At 49.4% G+C, this 20,634-nt stretch overlaps 1 protein-coding gene across 5 annotated transcripts in view; it reads left to right on the forward strand.

Moving 5' to 3' along the window:
* LOC1271739 (echinoderm microtubule-associated protein-like CG42247) overlaps window positions 1–20,138 on the forward strand; it is a 35,445-nt gene extending 15,307 nt beyond the window's left edge. For 2 of the 5 annotated variants that reach the window (XM_061646782.1, XM_061646992.1), the window contains 9 exons: window positions 9,566–9,760; window positions 9,856–10,367; window positions 11,890–12,039; window positions 12,129–12,396; window positions 13,343–13,480; window positions 13,561–13,821; window positions 13,887–14,307; window positions 14,402–15,223; window positions 18,842–20,138. In XM_061646782.1, coding sequence (XP_061502766.1) covers window positions 9,566–9,760; window positions 9,856–10,367; window positions 11,890–12,039; window positions 12,129–12,396; window positions 13,343–13,480; window positions 13,561–13,821; window positions 13,887–14,307; window positions 14,402–14,955 — 2,499 coding nt within the window. In that variant the 3' untranslated portion in view covers window positions 14,956–15,223; window positions 18,842–20,138. Of the gene's footprint in view, window positions 1–6,992; window positions 7,419–9,565; window positions 9,761–9,855; window positions 10,368–11,889; window positions 12,040–12,128; window positions 12,397–13,342; window positions 13,481–13,560; window positions 13,822–13,886; window positions 14,308–14,401; window positions 15,224–18,785 lie in introns of those variants that run through there. The other 3 variants (XM_061646944.1, XM_061646872.1, XM_061646826.1) reach the window with 3 other exon arrangements.
* Window positions 20,139–20,634: the final 496 nt, after the last annotated feature.

Genomic DNA, 20,634 nt, shown 5'->3' on the forward strand with positions numbered 1-20,634 from the left:
CTTTCTTTCTCTCTTCCTTTCAAATCGATCGATCTATCTAACGGTCAAACCTGTCACTGTCACTGACACTAACACGCGTACCGGCCAGTGCCCATTTGTCGATGCGGGCGTTTCCTCTGCGGGGGAAGCGCGCCGTGCAGCGGTGAGTTGTCAGCCCGTTTCCCCTTCCACCGTTGCATGCCGGACACACACACACACACACACACACACACACACACACACCTTCTCGTTCTCTCTCACGTTGAGTTTTGTACACACATACACTTCAACAATGGAATGCTGAAAAGAGTAGTGCTGCACGTGTACACATAAACTCATCGAGCGGTAAGAGAGCTCCACTATGACGCACCAAGGAAGGAAACCTCATCTCATCTCACTGTCGCTCACGTTCATTTTTGCGGGGGTTTGCAAGAAAAAAAAAATGATCCGAAATCGATTTGCGAATCTGCGTTCGACGAGCCGCTCAGCTGTTAAGATCCTTTTGCTCACTTACTGAGCGAGTGATAAAGAGCCACAGAGGTCTAGCTTCATCTAGAAGGTTTGACGTTACTCGAAGCTGTTCATGCACGTTGCAAAGGATGCTATCTTACTGCACAGTTAGCATACCCAAAGCAATAGCTCAATGCCTGTGTTAACGTTCACGGTTGAAAGAGGTATAGCGCTGCACGGCATAGCGCTCCAGGCCGCAAGGGACCTCTTTTGGGAGTTACCTCTTTGTATTGATGCTCACTGGAAAACTCGATGCCTGAATAGGGAGCTCTTTTGATAGTCTTTAAAAAAGATTCGCCACTCTTGTCTTGTACGACTTTATTGTTGAGTTATTGGCCCACTCACTTGTATCCTCCGTGGACCTCCAACATCCTTTTTCTGATTCTTCTTAAACAGGTTTTAATGAGACTTTGTAAATATACTATTGGGAGGGAAAATAACCCACAGAATGCTAACTTTAAGCTCAGAGCTCATCAAAGCTGCATATTTCATAATTCAAGAGTGATAACTACTGCTCTGACATTTTTAGGAGTTTTTTGCCCGGTCCTTTTTTTGTTTTAAACAAACGTTACCGTCAAGCTCAAGAAGCATTATAACATTGTTAAAACGTTTTTTTTCCCTTTGGTGTCATATTGCTATCCTTTTTTTGCAGTGAAACCCCTCATAATGAGTCTTGTGCATAAGGAGCAAATCTAAATGCTCAACAAAAACCTCTTGTAACGAGCAAAATTTCGCACAACAAGCAATATCGTTTGCGTTTCTGATGTGTTTAGTATGACTGCAAGTGTATTGTAGTTTTGATGCCAATGATGCCATGGAAAACTTTCCAAAATGATGCCAAAATTGTGCTGAGGAATATTTACCTCAACCAATTATTCAATTGTAATGAAACTGGCTTAATTTGGAAAATGTCTAGCAGTTGAACTTAAAAAAAAATCTAATATTATGAAGACACTTTCCACATTTGGAGCGACTTACTTAAATTCACTGATCTGATCTGAACGAAAGCTATTTGACAAAAAAACTGATCTCCGTTCGAGCCTTCAGTTGCGCTATAATTGAGGTAAAAAGAGCTGTTATTGCAGCACTGAGACACAGCTCCTGTACAGAGTTTAAGCGTTCTCCAACACGCAACCGCGCCCATATTCCACCTCCGACAGGTTTTGGCTAAGCGCACTAAAACTCCACCGTCACCACTGCACAGTGGAAGTGAACCGGGATGAACATCTTTGTTTTTTTTTTATTGTTCGATTTCAATGCTGGGGGTGTTTTTGCTCTAAATTACATACTATTACATTAAGAAAGGCAAAACATTCAATCTTGAAAACTATCTCAAACCCTTCACATTGAGGTAAAAAAAGGAGCAATTTCTAAATGCGATATTTCCACAAGCACTGCTTTGATTTTGAAGGCGTATAAAGTTTTGGAAGTTCATTTAATAACCTTTCAAAATTAATGCCTTATTATTTAATATTCAGAGGAGTTATGACAAAAAAAAACATAATAAAAAAAGGCTAACGTATGTCTTTATAACGGTAATAGTAATACATATTAGTGTATTTGTGTTTTCTCTAGTAGAATTGACATTGTAGAACGAATTATTTTAAGACCAAAATCAACATGCACGTTGTGCAATTTTAGAAGTTACATCACATTTTGTAACTATCAGGTTGTAAGAGGTAAGAACAAAGATAATTAAAAAAGCAGACAATTGCAATTATGGGTTTTAGCACTGCAATAATATTTATAAGAAAGTGAAGGTGCATTTGAGCAAATTTTCAAAAATTAGAATAAAAGTATATGGTATAACTCACAGCAGGGATGTTAACATTATTTTGAACCTTTTTCGTAGATGTAAATATTAAAAGAATAAGATATACGTAGGTAATATTGAAGATTAGGTTTCAACGTAAGTAAAGGACAACCTGTCATATACCGTGAAATACGAGAGTTATTGCTTTATTTCTAACAACTTTGCTCTTTTTACTCGTTTTTTACAATGTTTTTTTGTGTTTTACTTATCATTTTGTTAGAAACTAATTTCAAAGAAAGGTGTTAGTTGGTTTTTAGAAGGTAACTAATAACATGTAAATAACAATGTAAATTCACGCTCTTATGATTTTTGAAAATAATTAAAACGAATTACATTTCTATTAATTCACTGTACTAGCTCAGGAAAACTGTTAGAAAAAGTGTTAAACTATCGAAATGTAGCTAGATATGTTAAATTTGAACAATGTTCAAGCCAGCATAGAATTTCATATCCTTCTGCAATAGAAAATGATTAAAATCTTCTAACAAACACAATCAGCTATCCCGGCGCTTGTATGGGCTGCTTCCACCGGCGCACGTCCCTTCTAAAAAGCCCGGTTTGATTTTAATCGCGCACTTTTAATTTCCCGTCCCAATCGTGCTATCCATCAGCATCAATCAGCAGCCCATGCGAGAGCGAGATGGCCCACACTGGATGGCTTTTCTGTTCCATTCCCCGGGGGGGTGGCAAAGGCAAAAATGAGCTCCACATCTGCAGCACTTCATTAATCATGGCACCTATGGTTGGTGGGACCTGCCCTACTATCTCTTGCCTCCGTGTGTGTGTGTGTGTGTGTTTTTCTGGCGTCCTTGTGCCGCTGCGTCACTGCGTGACGGTAGCGGAAAATGACTCCAAAAAAAAAAAAAAGTAATATCCACCCCTCTGGTGGCCTCCAAAGGAAAGCCCCAAAACGCGCTCGCTCCTCTCCAGTAAAATGAGGTCTCAAAATTGCTCAAAATTTCAGACCCCAAAACCAAGGCCCCAAGGGCAGCCAGCACCTTGGCCAGTCGTGCCGCGTGCTTGTGTGTGTGTGTGTGTGTGTGTGTGTGTGTGTGGACAGGGAAACTGCTCGCAAAGCTGTACGGCCAGGCAGCAGGGTGCCCCAACGGTGCCGCAAAATTTAAATACATTATACCATCGAAAACCGGGCGGTGGGGCAATCGATGCCGACTGCCAGCGGCTGCCGCCGCCACCACCGCCGGGCCATGTGTGCATGTCAATAACGGGCACCGTTGCCACTTAATCATTTGAAGGTCGTTTTATGGCCGTCGTGGGTTTGGCACAACGCAAAGGGTCCATGATATCGCATTTCGATCACGCCATTGGGGGGGGGGGGGGGAGAGGGACCGTGACCGGCATCGTGTAATGACGGGCTCTCTCTCTCGCACACACACACACTCACTCTGTGTGTGCACTTTCACTGCAGTTTTCTTTTCGCGCGCAAGCGGCCACCGAAGATCTTATCCGTGACCTCGAAGAATAACCGACAGCGGCGTGTGTGCCCGGGTGCGGTCCGGGGGCGAGCGGGTCTGTGGATGTTGAAATATGTGGTGCCATCCACAGTGTGGTGCCTGCCCCATGCACCCTGCAAAACAAATGCAAACGAGCGCACAATTTATGGGAATGTTTGCTGCTGCTGCCGCCGCTGCCCGGGCTTGACGCGTTACTGATTCCGATCGCTTCCGGGGTCGGTTCGTTCGCACCAGGTTCGCGCGATTGGCAACTTCACCTTCGACCGCACACCCCCACTCTTCCCCCCTTTTCCCCCACAGCACCGGAAGACGCGTGCGTGCGTGTGCAAGTCATAATCGTCCCGCCCTGCGTTTCGGGAGAAGCGTGTGCTATTAGATAATGAGCGCACAGCTCGGTTTTTTTTGGTTTTTTTTTTATTATTATTTTGCTGGTGCAGCAAGATGCCCTCCCCCCCCCTCCTCCACCGTGAGGGGGTGGGCCCCCGGTTTCGTTTCGGGAGCGGCGGGCGCATTAGCATTTTATTGATTGAGCCGCCCGCCAGCCGCCAGAAACGGGTTTCGGGAAGCCGCACTTGCTATATGACTTTTGCGACCGCACCAATCGATACGGCTACATTTGTGGGCTGAGTGTGGGCACACGGACTTGTCCCTCCTCTTCCCAAGAACCCAATGGAACACATTGGTCCCCAAATCGATCCAGATTCGGGCCTGTTCGGGCGCTTTTCTCTCGAGCCCGCGACGCTGAACGCGTGCTGCCATCATCCCCCCCAAAGAAAGAAGAAGAAGAAGAAGAAAAAACGCTCACTCATACTCGGGCAGGCGAAGGTCGAAAGTGCGCCCTTCCTCCACGCCTCATCACTCATTTTACCGGCACGCAGGACCGGAACTCGCTTATCGCCGCTTGTTTCCGAGTTATATTGTAATACTTACATCGGAATTAATTAGTTGGAGCCGAGGGTTTTTCTTTTCTTCTTCTGTTCGTTTTTTGGTAAAAGAAATTGTCCCTCTCATCCCCCCCCCGGCCTCCCGAAGGTCGTCTTTTAGTGGCGGTAGACGGTAGACGGCACCAGGAGGAAGGCGAACAAAAAAGCGAAAACTCCTAGCTTGATCCTTATCGAGGCGCGGACACCGATCTCGCGCAAAGGATGGTGGTGGAGGTGGTGCCGATTGTGCAGTGCAGATTGGGGGGAAGGGAAGAGCGGTTATTACTCCACTCTCACCTTATCTTGCACCCCACCCCATAACCCACACTCACCACCTCATCGGCCATTTTCAATTCGGTTTTGTAGTCGGCAAAGCGTTTTGCCCGTTACCGCTGTTGCTTTTGTTCATCCTCATTCAATTTCCTTTAAAAACCTCCTCTCCTTCCCCCTTCCCTTCCCCCCCCCACCATCCCCCTTTAAACGCGACATCTAAAGCGCTTTGGGCAGGCGGAAAGAAAAGGAAAGTGCTGGGAAATGGGTATGGTGGTATCGTGGGAAAAACCCAAACAATTTTTAAAACTGCCTTTCCATTGAGAAAGGGGAGGAGGAGGAGGTAAGGGGAAACCGTTTTCCTTTATTTGTTCACTTTAGCACCACCGAAAAGCAAACGAACCGAGTCGGGGACGGTCGGAGCGTCGCGGAAATGCAGAGCGCACAAAGAGAAGGGATGGTGGGAAAGGGAGGGGGAGGGGGAGAGGGGAAGGGGAAATGAAAAACGAAACTGTTCCTTCCTGTTCTTGGTGGCTTTCTCCTGTGTGTGTTTTTTTTCGAAATAGATTTGCCGCTTTGAAGTTTGAAGCAGCATGGCTGGTCGTTTTTGGTCCTTCGTGCCGGATTCTCGTCATAACAACAACACGCTGCGGCCGCAAGCCAGCAAGCCTGCCTGTGTGTGGCGGTGGCGGCAAAAAAAAAACAGAGAAATAATAAAAAAACACACTGAGCACTTTACCGTGTAAGCGAGAGAGAGAGAGAGAGAGAGAGAGAGAATGAGCGACCGAGAGCATGAAGCAATTTAAATTAATTCATTCCTTCGCGCGCCACCTTTCAATCTGGGGACGATCTCCCATCGAGAAGGGGGAGGAGGAGGCGGAAGGGGTGTTTTTTTTTTGGGTTTAGCGAAGAAGGGGCGTCCTATTTTTTTTCACTTTTTAGATCCACTATCGCTTCGGTACGGCTCAGAATCTTCACATGTGTGTTTGTGTGGTGGACAGGGACGATGGTGCGCTTTCTTCACAGGCGAATTCCGTCACCTTCGGAAGGGTTTAAAGCTCCCCATCCCCCTGCCAAAACCCCCCGCATGGAGACGAGTGGGGAGGCGTGCGGGAGCCACTTTAGCCTGTATAAGTGCCGGCACTAATGTCCTTGCTGTGGAAAAGGAAAGCAAAAGAGGGTGCCTATTGTGAGGTGTTATGCTTGGACCTCATTATGTTGTCCCTTCGCGCCCGTTTTTAGTGGCAAACAAACTAAAAAAAAGAAAAAAATCAAACAGCACACACACACACACACACACGGTAGCAATGGCTCATCAAGCAGCGACACGCACATCCACATATGTATCACATATGTGTGTGTATGTGTGTGTGTGCATGTGTGTACGATGGTAAGAAAGAATAACGACCAACGACTCACACAGAAACACACAACAATCGATGGGAGTCCCGCAGCAAATGGATGTTTAAGGGGTGTTTCAGGAGGGGATGAGGGACGGGGTTACCAGGATGGAAGACAAAAGGGAGCAACTCTGTGTGTGTGTGTGTGTGTGTGTGTGTGTGTGTGTGTGTGTGTTTGTGCCGTGGTTTGAAACAAAGAACGAACATTGTCGACTTTGCAAAGCTTCCTCCCTCCTGTCCTTCGTTCGCGTTTAGTACACCGTAGTAGTGTGACGACCCGAAACCCGAACCCGACCCGAAGTGACTTTCTTTCACTTTGCTTCCGTCCCCTCGACCGCCCAGCCTAGCCACCGCAATAAAGTTTGCGGAATGTGCTGTTGGGCAGGAAAAATTAGCAATTTTACAATTCATCTAGCATACCCCCCCCCCCCCCCAGCCGTCCCTGCCCTTCAACTCCCCCCCCCCCCCTCTTTGTGTGTGTGTGTGTGTGTGTGATCGGCACGCTAGGACAGCCGCCTGGCAGCACACCACGGGTCGGCTCAGTCGAGGGCAGAACGTGCTCCGGTGCTGACCAGTGCGGACCTCTCTACCGAACCGAGCGTGTGCCGTGATTGCGTGTTGAGGTGTTTGCATTGTTGTGTGTGTGTATGTGCGTGTGTGTATGTGTGTGTGATTTTGCAAATCTCTCCGCTGTCGCGCAACCGCATCCTCTGCTGCTGGTTGTGTTGGGGACACGATCTTTGGAAAACCGAACTCAACACCGATCAACCGATTCTCGTTCAACCTTGGAAGGAAGCTGGTGTGGTGTCGTCTTCGGAACAGAACGAAACACACACAAAACGACACGCCGCACACTCCACCATTGGGCCAGGTTGGGCAATGCACCAGCTCGCCAGGCAGGCGTGAAGTAACACCGTGCGAAACCTAGACCCAACGCCTTTTGCCGCGAATGTTCGACAGCGAGGAGGAGTCTGCGTTCGTCATACTGACCGCACCGATGTATCATCCGCACCACTATGGCGGTGGCGGCATCGGAGGCATCTACAGTCAGGTTCGAGCATTGTGTGTGTGTGTGTGTTTTTGGGGGAGTTTCAGTGAATTTGTGGATTTTGTAGAGTAGTTTTCCTGGAAGAATTGGAGGATCCTGATGAAGATGGCCTCAGTTTGCACGGAGATGTTGAAAGTCTTGGCGGTCCAGCATACCTTCAAAGATAGTTTATAGTGCTCTGGTGTAGAATACAACTAACTGTTATAAAAGAACTTTGAACACTGGTCCTGTCCAGGCTACTGGGATGTATCGTCTGAAATAGTTGATAGTGCCGAATCTTGAGTTTCAAGTCGTTGGTACATCTTCTGGGCTATTGGTTTGGAGAAACTACTAGAAAACATTCTCCGTGGATGGTCCAATCGGAGTTCCAGGACATTTTCTAGAGCAGAATAGAGCAACTTTAGCATAGCTTTTCTGCAGAGCACCTACCCAGCGCTGCTCTACGTGCACAAACTACCTGGAACTCCACAACGACCCCAAGGACAGTGGCCGTAGTATCTTGATGTGGCATCTAACAATGATAGTACGACATCTGCGCTATTTCTGAAAAAAAGAATCGGCACAGATTTGTAGAACATTCTTTGTCTGCGTAATGACTAGATCATAAAATCCCTAGGATATCTTCGAAATCTACTCAAGCTTTTGGTTGTGGTATATTGTCTGGAACGGGAACACCAAGAATTCTGGGACACCGTGCTCTGATACTGTAACCTAATCTAGGGTGACGATATCTTGGGATACCTTTTGCGGATATTTTGAGTGTACAAAATCTTGGAATCAGACTGTTGTTCTGATCGGTTGTTTTGGAAAATATACCTCAAGATCTTTTCGAACTTTCCACGATTTTGAAGCGTCTGCAGTGCTCCGGTAAAGAATTGTGCCCCGTTTACGGAAAATTCTTCAGTGTTTTCGCGCTCCAAAGACGACGACCACCATGTGTGTCTGTGTGTTTGTGTGTGACGATATCCCGCAGTCTGATATAACGACCAGTCCGGTGTGGATTTGTGGCTGGTCGCCAAAGGATGTCGCCAAACACTCGGCCACACCCACACCTACCCCGTTCCGAAACCCAAAGTAGGTTGCGTCCGTCCCGTGCGCTGCACTGTGCACGTGTCCAACAATGTCCAATTTCCCGCAAACATCCTTACGTGTGTGTGTATGTGTTTGTTTCGCTTTTCTCCAGTGGAATGTTTCCAGCGGAACCCGGCACGGTACTGGCAAGCACTTCCGGGGTGGGTGGGAAAACCTGGAGCCTGTGAGCGATGGCCTAGTGACATACAAAAAAAAACAGAGTTTGTGGTCTGTTGGGGAGGAGGTTTGCATAAATTATGCTCGCCGTACGGCTTTACGGCCGGAATGTGAACTACACCACAATAGGGACACCGGTGGGTTGACAACTTTTGCTCCGTCTTGGCGAGTGGGACATTTCTTACCCCTTGGGGACTTGTTGTTGGAGCACACAACAGCCCAAAAATTCTGTAGAAAGTAGGGAGCGAAAAAAGATATCAAAAGACATACCAACCACAGCCATATATGTATACATTTCCAGCGTAATGACACCCATAGACGATTGGCTTAAATACTAGGTCCCCGCCGTTGGGGCAGAACACGGTGTTGTTTGGAGACTCTCGCACAATGTCTCGGAAGGGGGTGGGACTAGAAACCTAACTCCACACAATTCCATTCGTGTGCCGGACGGTAAACCGAATGAGGGCTATAAAGTTGGGCGCATTTCGGTCGCTGCGTCTGGGCAGCAAATTCTGGGGAAACCTGGTGCCTGGGACCTCGGCATGGTGCAAAATTACTGTATTTAAGCCTGACCCACTGTTGGCGCTCGCCCGTTCGCGAAGAAACGCGCTCAAAACTCGATTGCATGTCGATAGCTCACGTCACGGTGCCGGTCAGCATTCCCAAGGACTCACGGCCCTGCCCTGCGCGGTACAGGGAGCCGGGTGAAAATGAACAAGCGTGGGGACCGCAATAAACAAACGCGTCGTTAAAAACGCGTAATGTGTTCCTCGCAGGGTATGGGGCTGGTTCGGGCGACTGCTAATAATCCACCACAGAGCACTGATTCGAAATACGTTTCGCTTTTCGTTTTTCTTTTCTCTCCCGGTTTTTTTTCGCAACTCCGCTTCCCCCCCCACCAGCCGGCCAGCTACGGCAAAAAGAACGGCGTGTGGTACGCCTCGCCCGGCAACCAGGGATGGGGCAGCGGTGCCGGCCCGGCCCGACTCGGACGCAAACCGTCCGTCACCGAGGTGGACAACATGCCGTCCGGCAGCCTGAAGCCGAGCGCCGGGCGCGTGATTAGAATAATCAACAGCCACGATCACAGCGTGCAGGTAAGCCCGAAGGCCTTCCCTCTTTTTTGGGGGGGGAGGGGCGTCGAAACACTTTCGCAGTGTAACGGAATCGCATCCTCACCCCGCGTGTTTAGTGTCGCGTGCTGCTGAACCTGCGCACATCGCAACCGTTCGAGGAGGTGCTGGAGGATCTCGGCCAGGTGTTGAAGATGATCGGAGCCAAAAAGATGTATACCAGCAACGGGCAGGAGGTGCGCAGCTTCTCCCAGCTGCGCAACGAGTTCGCCGAGGTGGAAACGTTCTACCTGAGCAACACGCCGTCGCTGCCGGTCGGGGCGCTCGGGCCGGGCGTCATACCGCCGTCGCCGGGCCGCCGGTCCCGCTCGCGCCTCGGCGGCTCCGTGCCGGACGATCTGTCCAAGACGACGGCCCGGCAGCGCGCCCGCAGCAAGAGCCGGCCGCGCGTCCTGTACGCGCCGGAGAACGAGCTGGTGCGCGCCTCGTCCGACTATCCGCTGCTGGACGCGATGAAGGAGGAACCGACGCGCATCACGATCCGCGGCCTGCGCCGCACCTTCTATCCGCCGCTGCACCATCCGCCGATCGACAATGCGCCGCCGGACAAGAAGCTGTCCCTGTTCTGGGTGTAAGTATTCGTCTCAACGGGTTGCTGAACCCCTCTGTTGGTCCGTTCAGTTCATTCAGTTGTTTCCGTCGGATAAGAAGTAAGCTGCGTTCTCTAAACGCATTTTGGTACACGTGGATGAAACGGAAAATTGTGGACGAGCGATAAAGTGCCTAGGCAGCTTGAAAGAGTTATTTATGAAATGAGTTACTAGTCAACATGAAGAGCTATTCATCAATTTTTCACTCTCGAAAAGGGTTAGTTCATCGCACAGAATGATTTAATTCACTGTGATTGAGTTACTAGCGTTTGCATGGACTATATTCGGCTTACTGTAGAACCAATAACAGAGATATCTAATTTCACTCCATGAACATTCTTTGAAAGATAGTTAATCAAGCTTACTCCCAAGATAAATCTACGACCTTGCGAGATGTCGCCGTGGCGAAAGATGCCGTTCGTGTAGGCAAGTAACGCTACCTTCGATTGTTATCAATTCCTCCTCAGTTGACACGACAAAATTGTTGGAGTAGAGCATTTCCATGTTGGTTCAAAAATTTTCGACGGGATACAGCAAAGGGAGATGTTGGATGCAGGTTCGTAGACTAGGTTACTCATATCCCATAGGTTACTCGTGCCTCAAGCCCGTCAAAAGTCTTCTAAAATGACTGGCATTGCTTGCCGCTGTGAAGCCAGTGGACGCGATCTCTGCTTCTTCATATGTTTGTACATGTCTCACAGGTACTATTTTACTGTTTGGCCGGTTACATCGAACTCCGGGCTTAGCGAACGCAACGATGTAGACACTTTTACCTCGGGCTTGATCTTCTTTTGGAGCTTCTTGTCGCTCAGGGTCGTCGGCCATTCGGAACTTGAGGGTTTCTTTCCATGCTCTGATTGTTCTCTAATCGTGCCAAGATGTATAAACGACGTCCTCAAACTGCCGTACGATGTCTGTTTTAGCCACTACAGGGTGTCGTACTTTGATCGCTCACTGAACGAAGTTACTTCACTATTTTTGGCCATCGACTGAGTACAGGTCTCGAATTTTGTCTGCTGACTCATGAGGTACTTTTTATTGAAAGTGAAATTAACGTTTTGTTAGTGCGGGTGAAGTTAGTGCGGGTGTGAACGTTCCGCGACCCAAACGTAACTTATCGCGGAGAGTGAAATAACTTATCTAAAGACCTGCTCAACTCATCAATGATTCGATTAATTCTGAGCGAGTAACTTCTCCGGGCATTATATCATTGAAGTTGAGATTCATCTCTAGAAAGTGTTATTAAGCTCTCGATTTTTTTTGTGATTTTGGATTGTATAAGTATAATTTTATTTCGTCGCTGGAGGATTTATTTTACATGTCGCATGCGTATCTAGAAGAGCGATGAACTGGCGCTTTTGAACGCGAACTGTTTGCGTTACGTAACTCATGGATAGCCCCGACCGTAGGCTCTTTAAAAACAACAAACAAACCATCGCATCGATCCGGTTCGAAGGACCCAACTAGCTCACGTGTTCGTTTCCGCTCCTGTTTCGCCCACAGCCACGGCTACCGTGGAATTGATTCCAAGCGCAACCTCTGGGTGCTGCCGTCGGGCGAGCTGCTCTACTACGTCGCCGCCGTCGCCGTGCTGTACGACCGTGAGGAGGACGCCCAGCGCCATTATACCGGTCACACAGAGGACATCATGTGGTAAGCGTAGCGGCCGTTGTTCGCTACCGCACTCAAACACTCATCGTGCTGCTGCTTCTCTCTCTCTCTCTCTCTCTTTCTCTTCCCAGCATGGAGGTGCATCCGTCCCGGGAGCTGGTCGGGTCGGGCCAGCGGGCCGGCCGGGACCGGAAGTCCCAGGCGCACGTGCGCATCTGGAGCACCGAGTCGCTGCAGACGCTGTACGTGTTCGGCATGGGCGAGCTGGACTCGGGCGTGATTGCGGTCGCCTTTTCGCAGCTGAACGGTGGCAGCTACATCCTCGCGGTGGACGCCGGCCGCGAAAGCATCCTGTCCGTCTGGCAATGGCAATGGGGCCATCTGCTCGGCAAGGTGGCGGTAAGTGGCTTGTGGCCGGAAGCGGATCGCGACCTAAATTCCCCCACCTGCAATTTAGCACCGTTTCGGTGGGGTTGCGAAACTTTTCCACAAATCCCCCCCCCTCTTTGTCCGTTTCACCTCCAGCGCCCTCTCGCTCTCTATCTGTCGCTTGGGAAAGGCATAATTGAAAACTTTTGTGCCCAACACTTTAACACCTTCGCTCGCCCATGGGATGGGTAACGCGGCACAAAAGCAGGGTGCGGGAGGAAGCGGAAGAGGTTTGTTGATTTGTTGGGTCCCCCACAAAGCACTGTGGGGAAGCATAGTGGTGTGGTTGAACTGCAACATGGCGTGCGCGGTTTGCCACCGGCGGCGGAAACTCGTTTCGAAACTTTTGGCATGGCTAATAAACACCCAACGCTTAGCATGGGGCAAGCGGAAAAGGAGTCCTGCTGCCTGGGTGTGTGTGTCTATCCTGGGCAAAGTTTGGCCTGGAGGTGTTTGCCACTATGTTTAGGCGTACAATTTAAAGTGATGCAATGGCGTTTTTGAGGCCGTATAGTAACGTACAGTAGCAGCAATTCTTATAAGTGCGTCCTCGTTTTTAGGCATTTGTTGACAATCATAGTGTGCCATACGATTAATTTGTTTTTAGAAATTCATATAGAGCACAACTCGCACAAAAGGTCTTTTCCATTTGCCGTTTCTAATCAATATAATTATATTTATTTGCTCGAACGATACATCATATATAGCAAATTGATCGCATTTGATTCCTGGATAGTCTACATTCCTGGATTATGGCATTAAAAGATTAATAATTGATAAGGACTTAACCTTAATTATAACGCTATAGACATTTCAGCGCTTTAGGAGTGTAACAGGCACGCTACGTTACGTACACACCCAAGACATCGTAATTCCACTGCAAAACATAAACGAACGCTTCCCTCATCCGTTCCAGACCCTGCAAGAAGGCATCTGGGGCGCCACGTTCCACCCGCTCGACGATAATCTGCTAATCACACATGGCCGGGGCCATCTCGCGTTTTGGCACAGACGGAAAGACGGTTTCTTCGAGAAGACCGACATTATCAAACCGGTAAGCATGCCCAGCAGTGTCATTTCGGCAAACCCATCTGCAACCTTTCAAACGCTCTCTTTCGTTCTCGATGCCTGCAGCCTTCGCGAACTTTCGTCACATGCGTCCAGTTCGAGCCGGACGGTGACGTCATCACGGCGGACAGTGACGGCTTCATCACGATTTACAGCGTCGACGCGGACGGTGCGTACTTCGTGCGCATGGAGTTCGAGGCGCACAACAAGGCGATCAGCTGTCTGGTGATGCTGTCCGAGGGTACGCTGATATCGGGCGGCGAGAAGGACCGCAAGATAGCGGCCTGGGACTCGCTGCAGAACTACAAGCGCATCACCGACATTAAGGTAAGGGATGGTCCTCGTTGCCACTTCCAACTTGTATCTTTCAACTTCTGCTTCCGGTTTTGCAGCTTCCCGAGTCGGCCGGCGGCGTACGCTCGATCTACCCGCAGCGACCGGGCCGGAACGATGGCAACATCTACGTCGGCACGACGCGCAACAACATCCTCGAGGGTTCGCTGCAGCGTCGCTTCAACCAGGTCATCTTCGGCCACGGCAAGCATCTGTGGGCGCTGGCCGCCCACCCGGACGACGAGGTGTTTGCGACCGGCGGCCACGATAAGTACGTGGCGCTCTGGCGCCGCCAGAAGCTGATCTGGACGACCTCGGTCGGGTACGAGATCATCGCGCTTGCGTTCCACCCGTACGGGGCGGCACTGGCGGCGGGCAGCTCCGAGGGCCACCTGATTGTGATCAACGCCGAGAACGGTGCCACGATGCTGACGATTCGCGTCTGCGGCTCGCCGCTCAATGCGGTCGAGTTTAACCAGGGTAGGTCGTGGCGGCATCTGCTTCAAAGCCTGCTTCCGGAAGGTTCTCCATTCGGCTTCAACGTCTTCTTCTTCTTCTACTCCTTCTCCCGCAGTCGGTGACATGATAGCGATCGGTTCGCAGAACGGCAGCATCTACCTGTTCAGGGTGTCGCGCGACGGCTTCTCGTACAAGAAGATCAACAAGATCCGCGGCTCCCAGCCGTTAACGCACCTCGACTGGAGCAGCGAGGGCAACTTCCTGCAGTCGGTGACGGTTGATTTCGATCTGCTCTTCTGGGATGTCAAGTCGCTGTCGCCCGAGAAGAGCCCGATCGCGATGAAGGACGTCAAGTGGATGACCAGCAACTGCACGGTCGGCTTCCTGGTGGCGGGCCTGTGGAACAACCGCTACTATCCGGCACCGTCCAACACGATTATCACAACGACGGCCCGGACCGCGGCCCAGGATCTGGTGGCGGCCGGCGACGCCGACGGCTACCTGCGCCTGTTCCGCTACCCGTGCATTACGCCGCGGGCCGAGTTCACCGAGGCGAAGGTGTACTCGGGCACGCTCGCAGCCGTCAAGTTCCTGTACGGCAACCATAGCCTGGTGACGGTCGGTGGCACCGACGCGTCGCTCATGATCTGGGAGCTGACCGAGGAATAGCCACTGTGGCCGCCGTGGCGCACCGGGGTCGGCGTCGCCGCAGCCGCCGGGTCTCCCTCACCAGCAGGTAATCCTAGCACCGTACTACCCGTAGCAAGCAACCATCACCATCATCCAATCCACCCTCCAATCCATCGCCGGCCGGATGCCGGCCCGATCAGCGTAACCGGCGAGGGCACCGGGCCGCCGCTGGCACCACTGTTGTCTCCAGCGGGCGCCCCACCGTCCACCTTGGTCGACCGTCTCAGCGCACAGCCAGCCACTAACGGTACAGCCGATCGTCTATGGGTATTTATATACAACCAACACCGCCGATCCCTCCCACCCCCCTTTTTTCTCTCCCCCTCAATGTCTCGGCGTCACCCGAAACAAGATTCCCTTCTACTATGCTGCCACTCTCTGTACTCTGCATCTATGTACGCGATCCTCTTCCCTATCTTTTATACCTTTGGCTGTCTCTCTCTCTCTCTCTCACTCTCCCTCTCTATTCTTACCTAGTGATCTAACCTAAAGCAGTAGTAGTAACATGCACTGTGTAACGTGTAGTACGCCCTTTTTTATACCAACCGAGTCCAGCGGAGCGGATCTTTCAGCGTAGGCGTAGCTACTAACTGCAGCATGAACTGGAAGCATTCCTCCTCACAACACAACTGCTTATTATAGTTCCTTCGCCTGTCTTGAACTCTCTATCTCTCTCTCTCTCTCTTTCTCTTTTCACCTCTCCACAACAACGTTTTTTTCTAGTCCTTGCTGGCAACTCTTATCCCCTTGTCGCTGAGGAGTAAACATTTTCTAGCAGTAGTAGTAGTAGTAGTAGTAATAGTAGTGATAGTTCGTCACCGAACAGGCTGGTAGAATTTTTGTGCACCATTCTCCAGTGTACGCAGCTTGCTCGGAACGTTTTCCTTTTTTTTTTTGTTTGATAAATGATGTTTTCTGTTTTTGCGTTTTGTAGTACGCCTTAATTTTGTTTTTTTCCGAGGAATCCTGTATCTGACAAACAACCCACGGTGTAGGGGTATCTTTTGTTTTTGTTTTCGTTCTTGGGATTTGAACGTTGTCACTGTATCTTCTGTGTGGATTTCCCATTATAAGACACTTTTGGACGACGGCCGTTCAATGTTTTGCTGGCAAGCCCTGAGACACTAAATTCTTAACACTCTCCAATGCAGACGCGTGCAGCGTCAAACAGAACACACTCGACACTTCCTTTCCACAACAGCAGCTCGGGAGATTCAGCAGCGTCCGATCACCGTTGCGGCGTACCGCGATCACCGGCAATGGTTGCTGTACTGACGAAAGACGGCTCGGTTTCGGCTCGTTCACCAACCGTTCGTCACGTTGTTCTCACACTTCTACGCGCATCACTCTACCTTCCAGTACAAACACAAATCAACCCATTTCTCTAACCTTGCTCATAACGCTCGAGCGTGTAGTAGTGGACACTACTAACAGTCAAAAATTGGATCGCTTGGATGTATTGTTTCGTGTGTGCGTGTTTGGTTTTCATGCGTTAATCAAAATTTTAATCATTATTGCTTTATCTTTCGCTCTCGCTCAGTAGTGCGCCCATACCATTGTGTTCGCTATCGCTCTTCCCTCTCACAGTACACGATTCGGACTGTTTTCGTTTGCTCACCACTAACCACCACTACCTACTGTTTTTTGTTTGCGACAATCGGTAGTCCAAATAGGTCAATTCGCTTGGGTGAAATGGGCAATTGGAAATGGTGAAATGGTTGGAGGAAGCACGCAGCAAGGGCAGGGGGGGGGGGGGAGAGCCAACACCATTCGCCATTTCATCAAACCATCGCGCGGGTGCTTCACCCTTTCCGTTCACAGCACCAGCGCGCACTCACACAACGATCGCATGAAACAGGTCGCCCGAACCGTAATCACCCGAAGCTCAATCTACTCAATCTACTCACACAATCGCATCCATCGTTATCAATCGCTGTGCTACCGTGTAACCTGCCCTCCCGTTTGCCACGCCGCTGGGCAGTGCTCTGATCGCTCATCGAACTCGCTCGGGTCTTACAGGACTGCGTGCGTGTGAAAAGGCTCAAATGCTTTGGAATAGAAAACAACGGTCAATGGCAAACTGGAAACGAATATTCTGTTCTGTTCTGCTCATCGCATTCGCCGTCGGTCTTCCTTTAAATTGACTTTGTGAAATATGTGACTAATGAATTTAAGATTGCATACCTCGATGTCAATAATAGAGTATTGTTATAGCCAATTTGTCATTATAGTCTAGTTATCGGTTTTCGTTAAGTTTCACTTTAGCGTTTTAAACCCTCAATTAGGCACAGGTCAGTTATATTCTAGTCTGCTAAATAATAGGACCAATTATGTGACTCGGATGTTACAGCAAAAATGTATCAAAAATACTGATTTTATATTATGATTCGTGTGAGACATATCGATTTGTCTCTCATTTGACAATTCTAACTGAACGAAGGACATTTGCATCATCTGACTCAAACGAAGACCGATTTTGTCCAACAGCTTTCCGTCAGATTAAATCTACGGAAAGCGTTTTGCTGTACGGTTTTACTACTTATTTTATATTTTTAAACCACATGAATTGCATGTTATTACATTCAGATTGGTCCATTGAAAGAACGATACTATACGTGAAAATAATTAATAACAAATAAATAATAACAAACAAAGCCATTTCAGATCAATTTGGTAGCAATGTATCGTGTTAACGAAACCCAGTTTCAATGAAATTAGAAAAGTCCGGCGTAATTGGGATTGTCTTGGAAAATGTGAGGCTCCATTGTGGCTCCGCCCCATAACAACTAACAAGTTTGTTTCTTTCCTGGTAATTCTTGTTGGACAATGCATTATCTTCTTCTTCTTATTTGTCTTTGTGGAGCAGGGTGTATTCTTCTATTCTCTAAACATGTATTTTTTATAGAGACATAGTCGAAGATATACTGCTCTGATTAGGTCCTGCATGTATAATGCAGACAACTAATGTATTTTGAGTAGCTTAAAAATTATGTTAAAAAAATACGTTATTTTACTTAATTGTCGTTATTTACATAACGCGCAAACAATTCCTTTAAAGCCTTTAACACAATAAAGCCCAAAACAATCCCGAGTACGCTGGATTTAAACTTGACAATAGGAGATTCATTCCTTACCAGACCAGAATAGAGTTAACAGTGTCGAATTGAGGGTTGAACGACGCCACAGTGAATTGTGAATCGAATTGTACAGCAACGTTTGCTCTCCGGTATCTTGCTCGATGCTTTAGCCTACCTTTCGATGTGCGCTCAGAGCCGCCTGCCCAAGCGTGTGCTTTCGTCATTCCGTATCATGCCACGTATCACGTTGATACTCCTTCCATTCGCTCACCTCCTGTCACATTTGTCTTACCTGTGGACACGTTTTCTCTTTCTCTTTTCTCTTTCTCTTTCTCTCTCTTTTTCTCTTTTCTTTGCTTTGTTTCGTGCGTGTGTGTGTGTGTGTGTGTGTGTGATAACTTTACCCATTTTTGTTTGTCCATTTATCACTCATTTCATCTCCATTGTACAATTTTCAAATTGGCTCTCTCTCTCTCCTGCTCCTACGATTTCATTCACATGGCACTATGTATGCGAATTGGATTTTCGGAATTGCTATGACGCACACTCTCCTTGTACACACATACACACACACCTAAACACACTGGCACCGATTCACGCAACGGAAAATCCTTCCAACGCATCACTTACAATAACAACAACCAAAACAAAAACAAACAAAAAACACACACACTCACGCGCCTCATTGTTGCGCCCCCTTCATTGCTGCGCGGTGTTGCGGTGGGTGGGAAGAGTCGATCTCGATTCACCGGACGACCTCCTCTTTTTGTTGTAACTCGTTTGCGCAGGACCAGGATCTGTCACCACCACCAGCCGGTGGTACCGGGGGTGAGCGGAGGGCCCGTACCATACCCGCTCGTGTCTGCCGGGCGCAGGGAAAGCAGACCGCGCAGGAGGAGGAGGACGAGGAGGACGAAGAGGAGGAAGACGAAGAGGAGGACGAGGACGACGGCGTTCGGCGTCGCACGACCTTCGGGTTGGGCGACGAGGGCGACGACGAGGGCGAAAATGACTCGGAGGAGGGCGGGCAGCAGGCAGCCGCACTGCAGCCCCCGGCCACCGCCAGCCAGCCGGACCAGCCGATGCAGCAGCGGCGCATCCGCAGGCTGAGGTCGCGCGGCCGCAGCGCCAACTACCAGCGGCGGTATCGGGCCCGCGGCACGGCCGAGATGACGTCACCGGCAGCGACCGGGTCGGGCTCGCCGCCGGACAGTGCGGGCCGGCGGTGCCGCCGACCCACACCCATGCCCGCCGACGACCAGCAGCAGGAGGAGGAGGAGGAGGAGGAAGACGTTGGGGTGGAGTACGCCGTGCTGCTGCCGGACTCGTTCGCGGTGCTCGACTCGCCCTACTGGTCGCCGGCACAGTGAGCCGCGCGTGGAGTCACCTCTTAGCACTAAGCGCTCAAGACGTAGTGTTCTCTAGCGCTCACCGAGGTTCGTCGCTTGGTGCGCGGTTTGACGCGGTCTGACAGCTGTTGGTAGATGAAGGTTTGAATTGGCGGTTACGGCTCTCTCTCTCGGGGCAGGTCGAACGCCCACGGTAGGGATAGGCGGGAGCATATCTCCTAGTAGCGCTAGTAGTACCGGACGTGGGGGTGTACTAAGTGTGTTTGTGGTTGGGTGCGTCCTCCATTGTGTTCCACCCGCATCCTCCTCGCGCGAGTGGTTTTTGACGCTAGAGTTGTTGGACGGACGGAGCCACGACGGCACGATTTTGGTGGAGTTATCGACACTTTGTAGCCTTGTAGAATAGCTTTGGAAGGTTTTAGGGGGTAAGAGCCCGACGGTAGAGCCCTAGGCCCTGTGGGTGGTGGGTCCGGTGTGGCATTCATCGCCACCTACACCAGTGTAGCGCACACTGTAATCACACACACACACACACACACACACACACACACACACACACACACACACACACACACACACACACACACACACACACACACACACAAACACACACACAGACACACACACACACACACTCAAAAACACGTTCTCTATCTGTCTCAATGACACTCTGACGTACACATATGAACACAGCCACCCATAGGGAAAGAGGAAGCAGAAGAAGAAAAAAAAAGAAGACAGGAGAAGAAAAAGAGAACAAACAAAAAATCATACAGCGAAAAAAAAAACAAGATATGTACTGCCAATAGTGAAGTAAGAACTTGATATTCTTTCTCTCTCTAGTGTATATCTGCAGACACACCCACACATACACAATCACTTGTTGTGCGATACTAGCTGTCTTAGTAGCTTAGTACATTTCGCTCTCCTCCACTCCTCTGTAGCTCTGTTTCTCCTCTATAACACACACGACAACAACAGCAACAACAAAAACACACACACACACACACTCACACTAATACTTTAATCACGGTTTTTGCTCCTGTGGACCACGCGCGTTGCCTACGTGGGGAGTGTAGGCTAGGGAGGTTGAATTTGCAAGAGTGAAAATGGAGGAAATGGAAAACAGAGGAAAATAGTTTACATTGATAGAAAGAGAGAGAGAGAGATAAGAGGAAGAGAGAGAGAGAATAAGAGGAAAAAAAAGAACGGGGAAGCAACAGCATTCGGCT

The sequence above is a fragment of the Anopheles gambiae genome, chromosome X (assembly GCF_943734735.2).
Source record: "Anopheles gambiae chromosome X, idAnoGambNW_F1_1, whole genome shotgun sequence".
Taxonomy (NCBI): domain Eukaryota; kingdom Metazoa; phylum Arthropoda; class Insecta; order Diptera; family Culicidae; genus Anopheles; species Anopheles gambiae.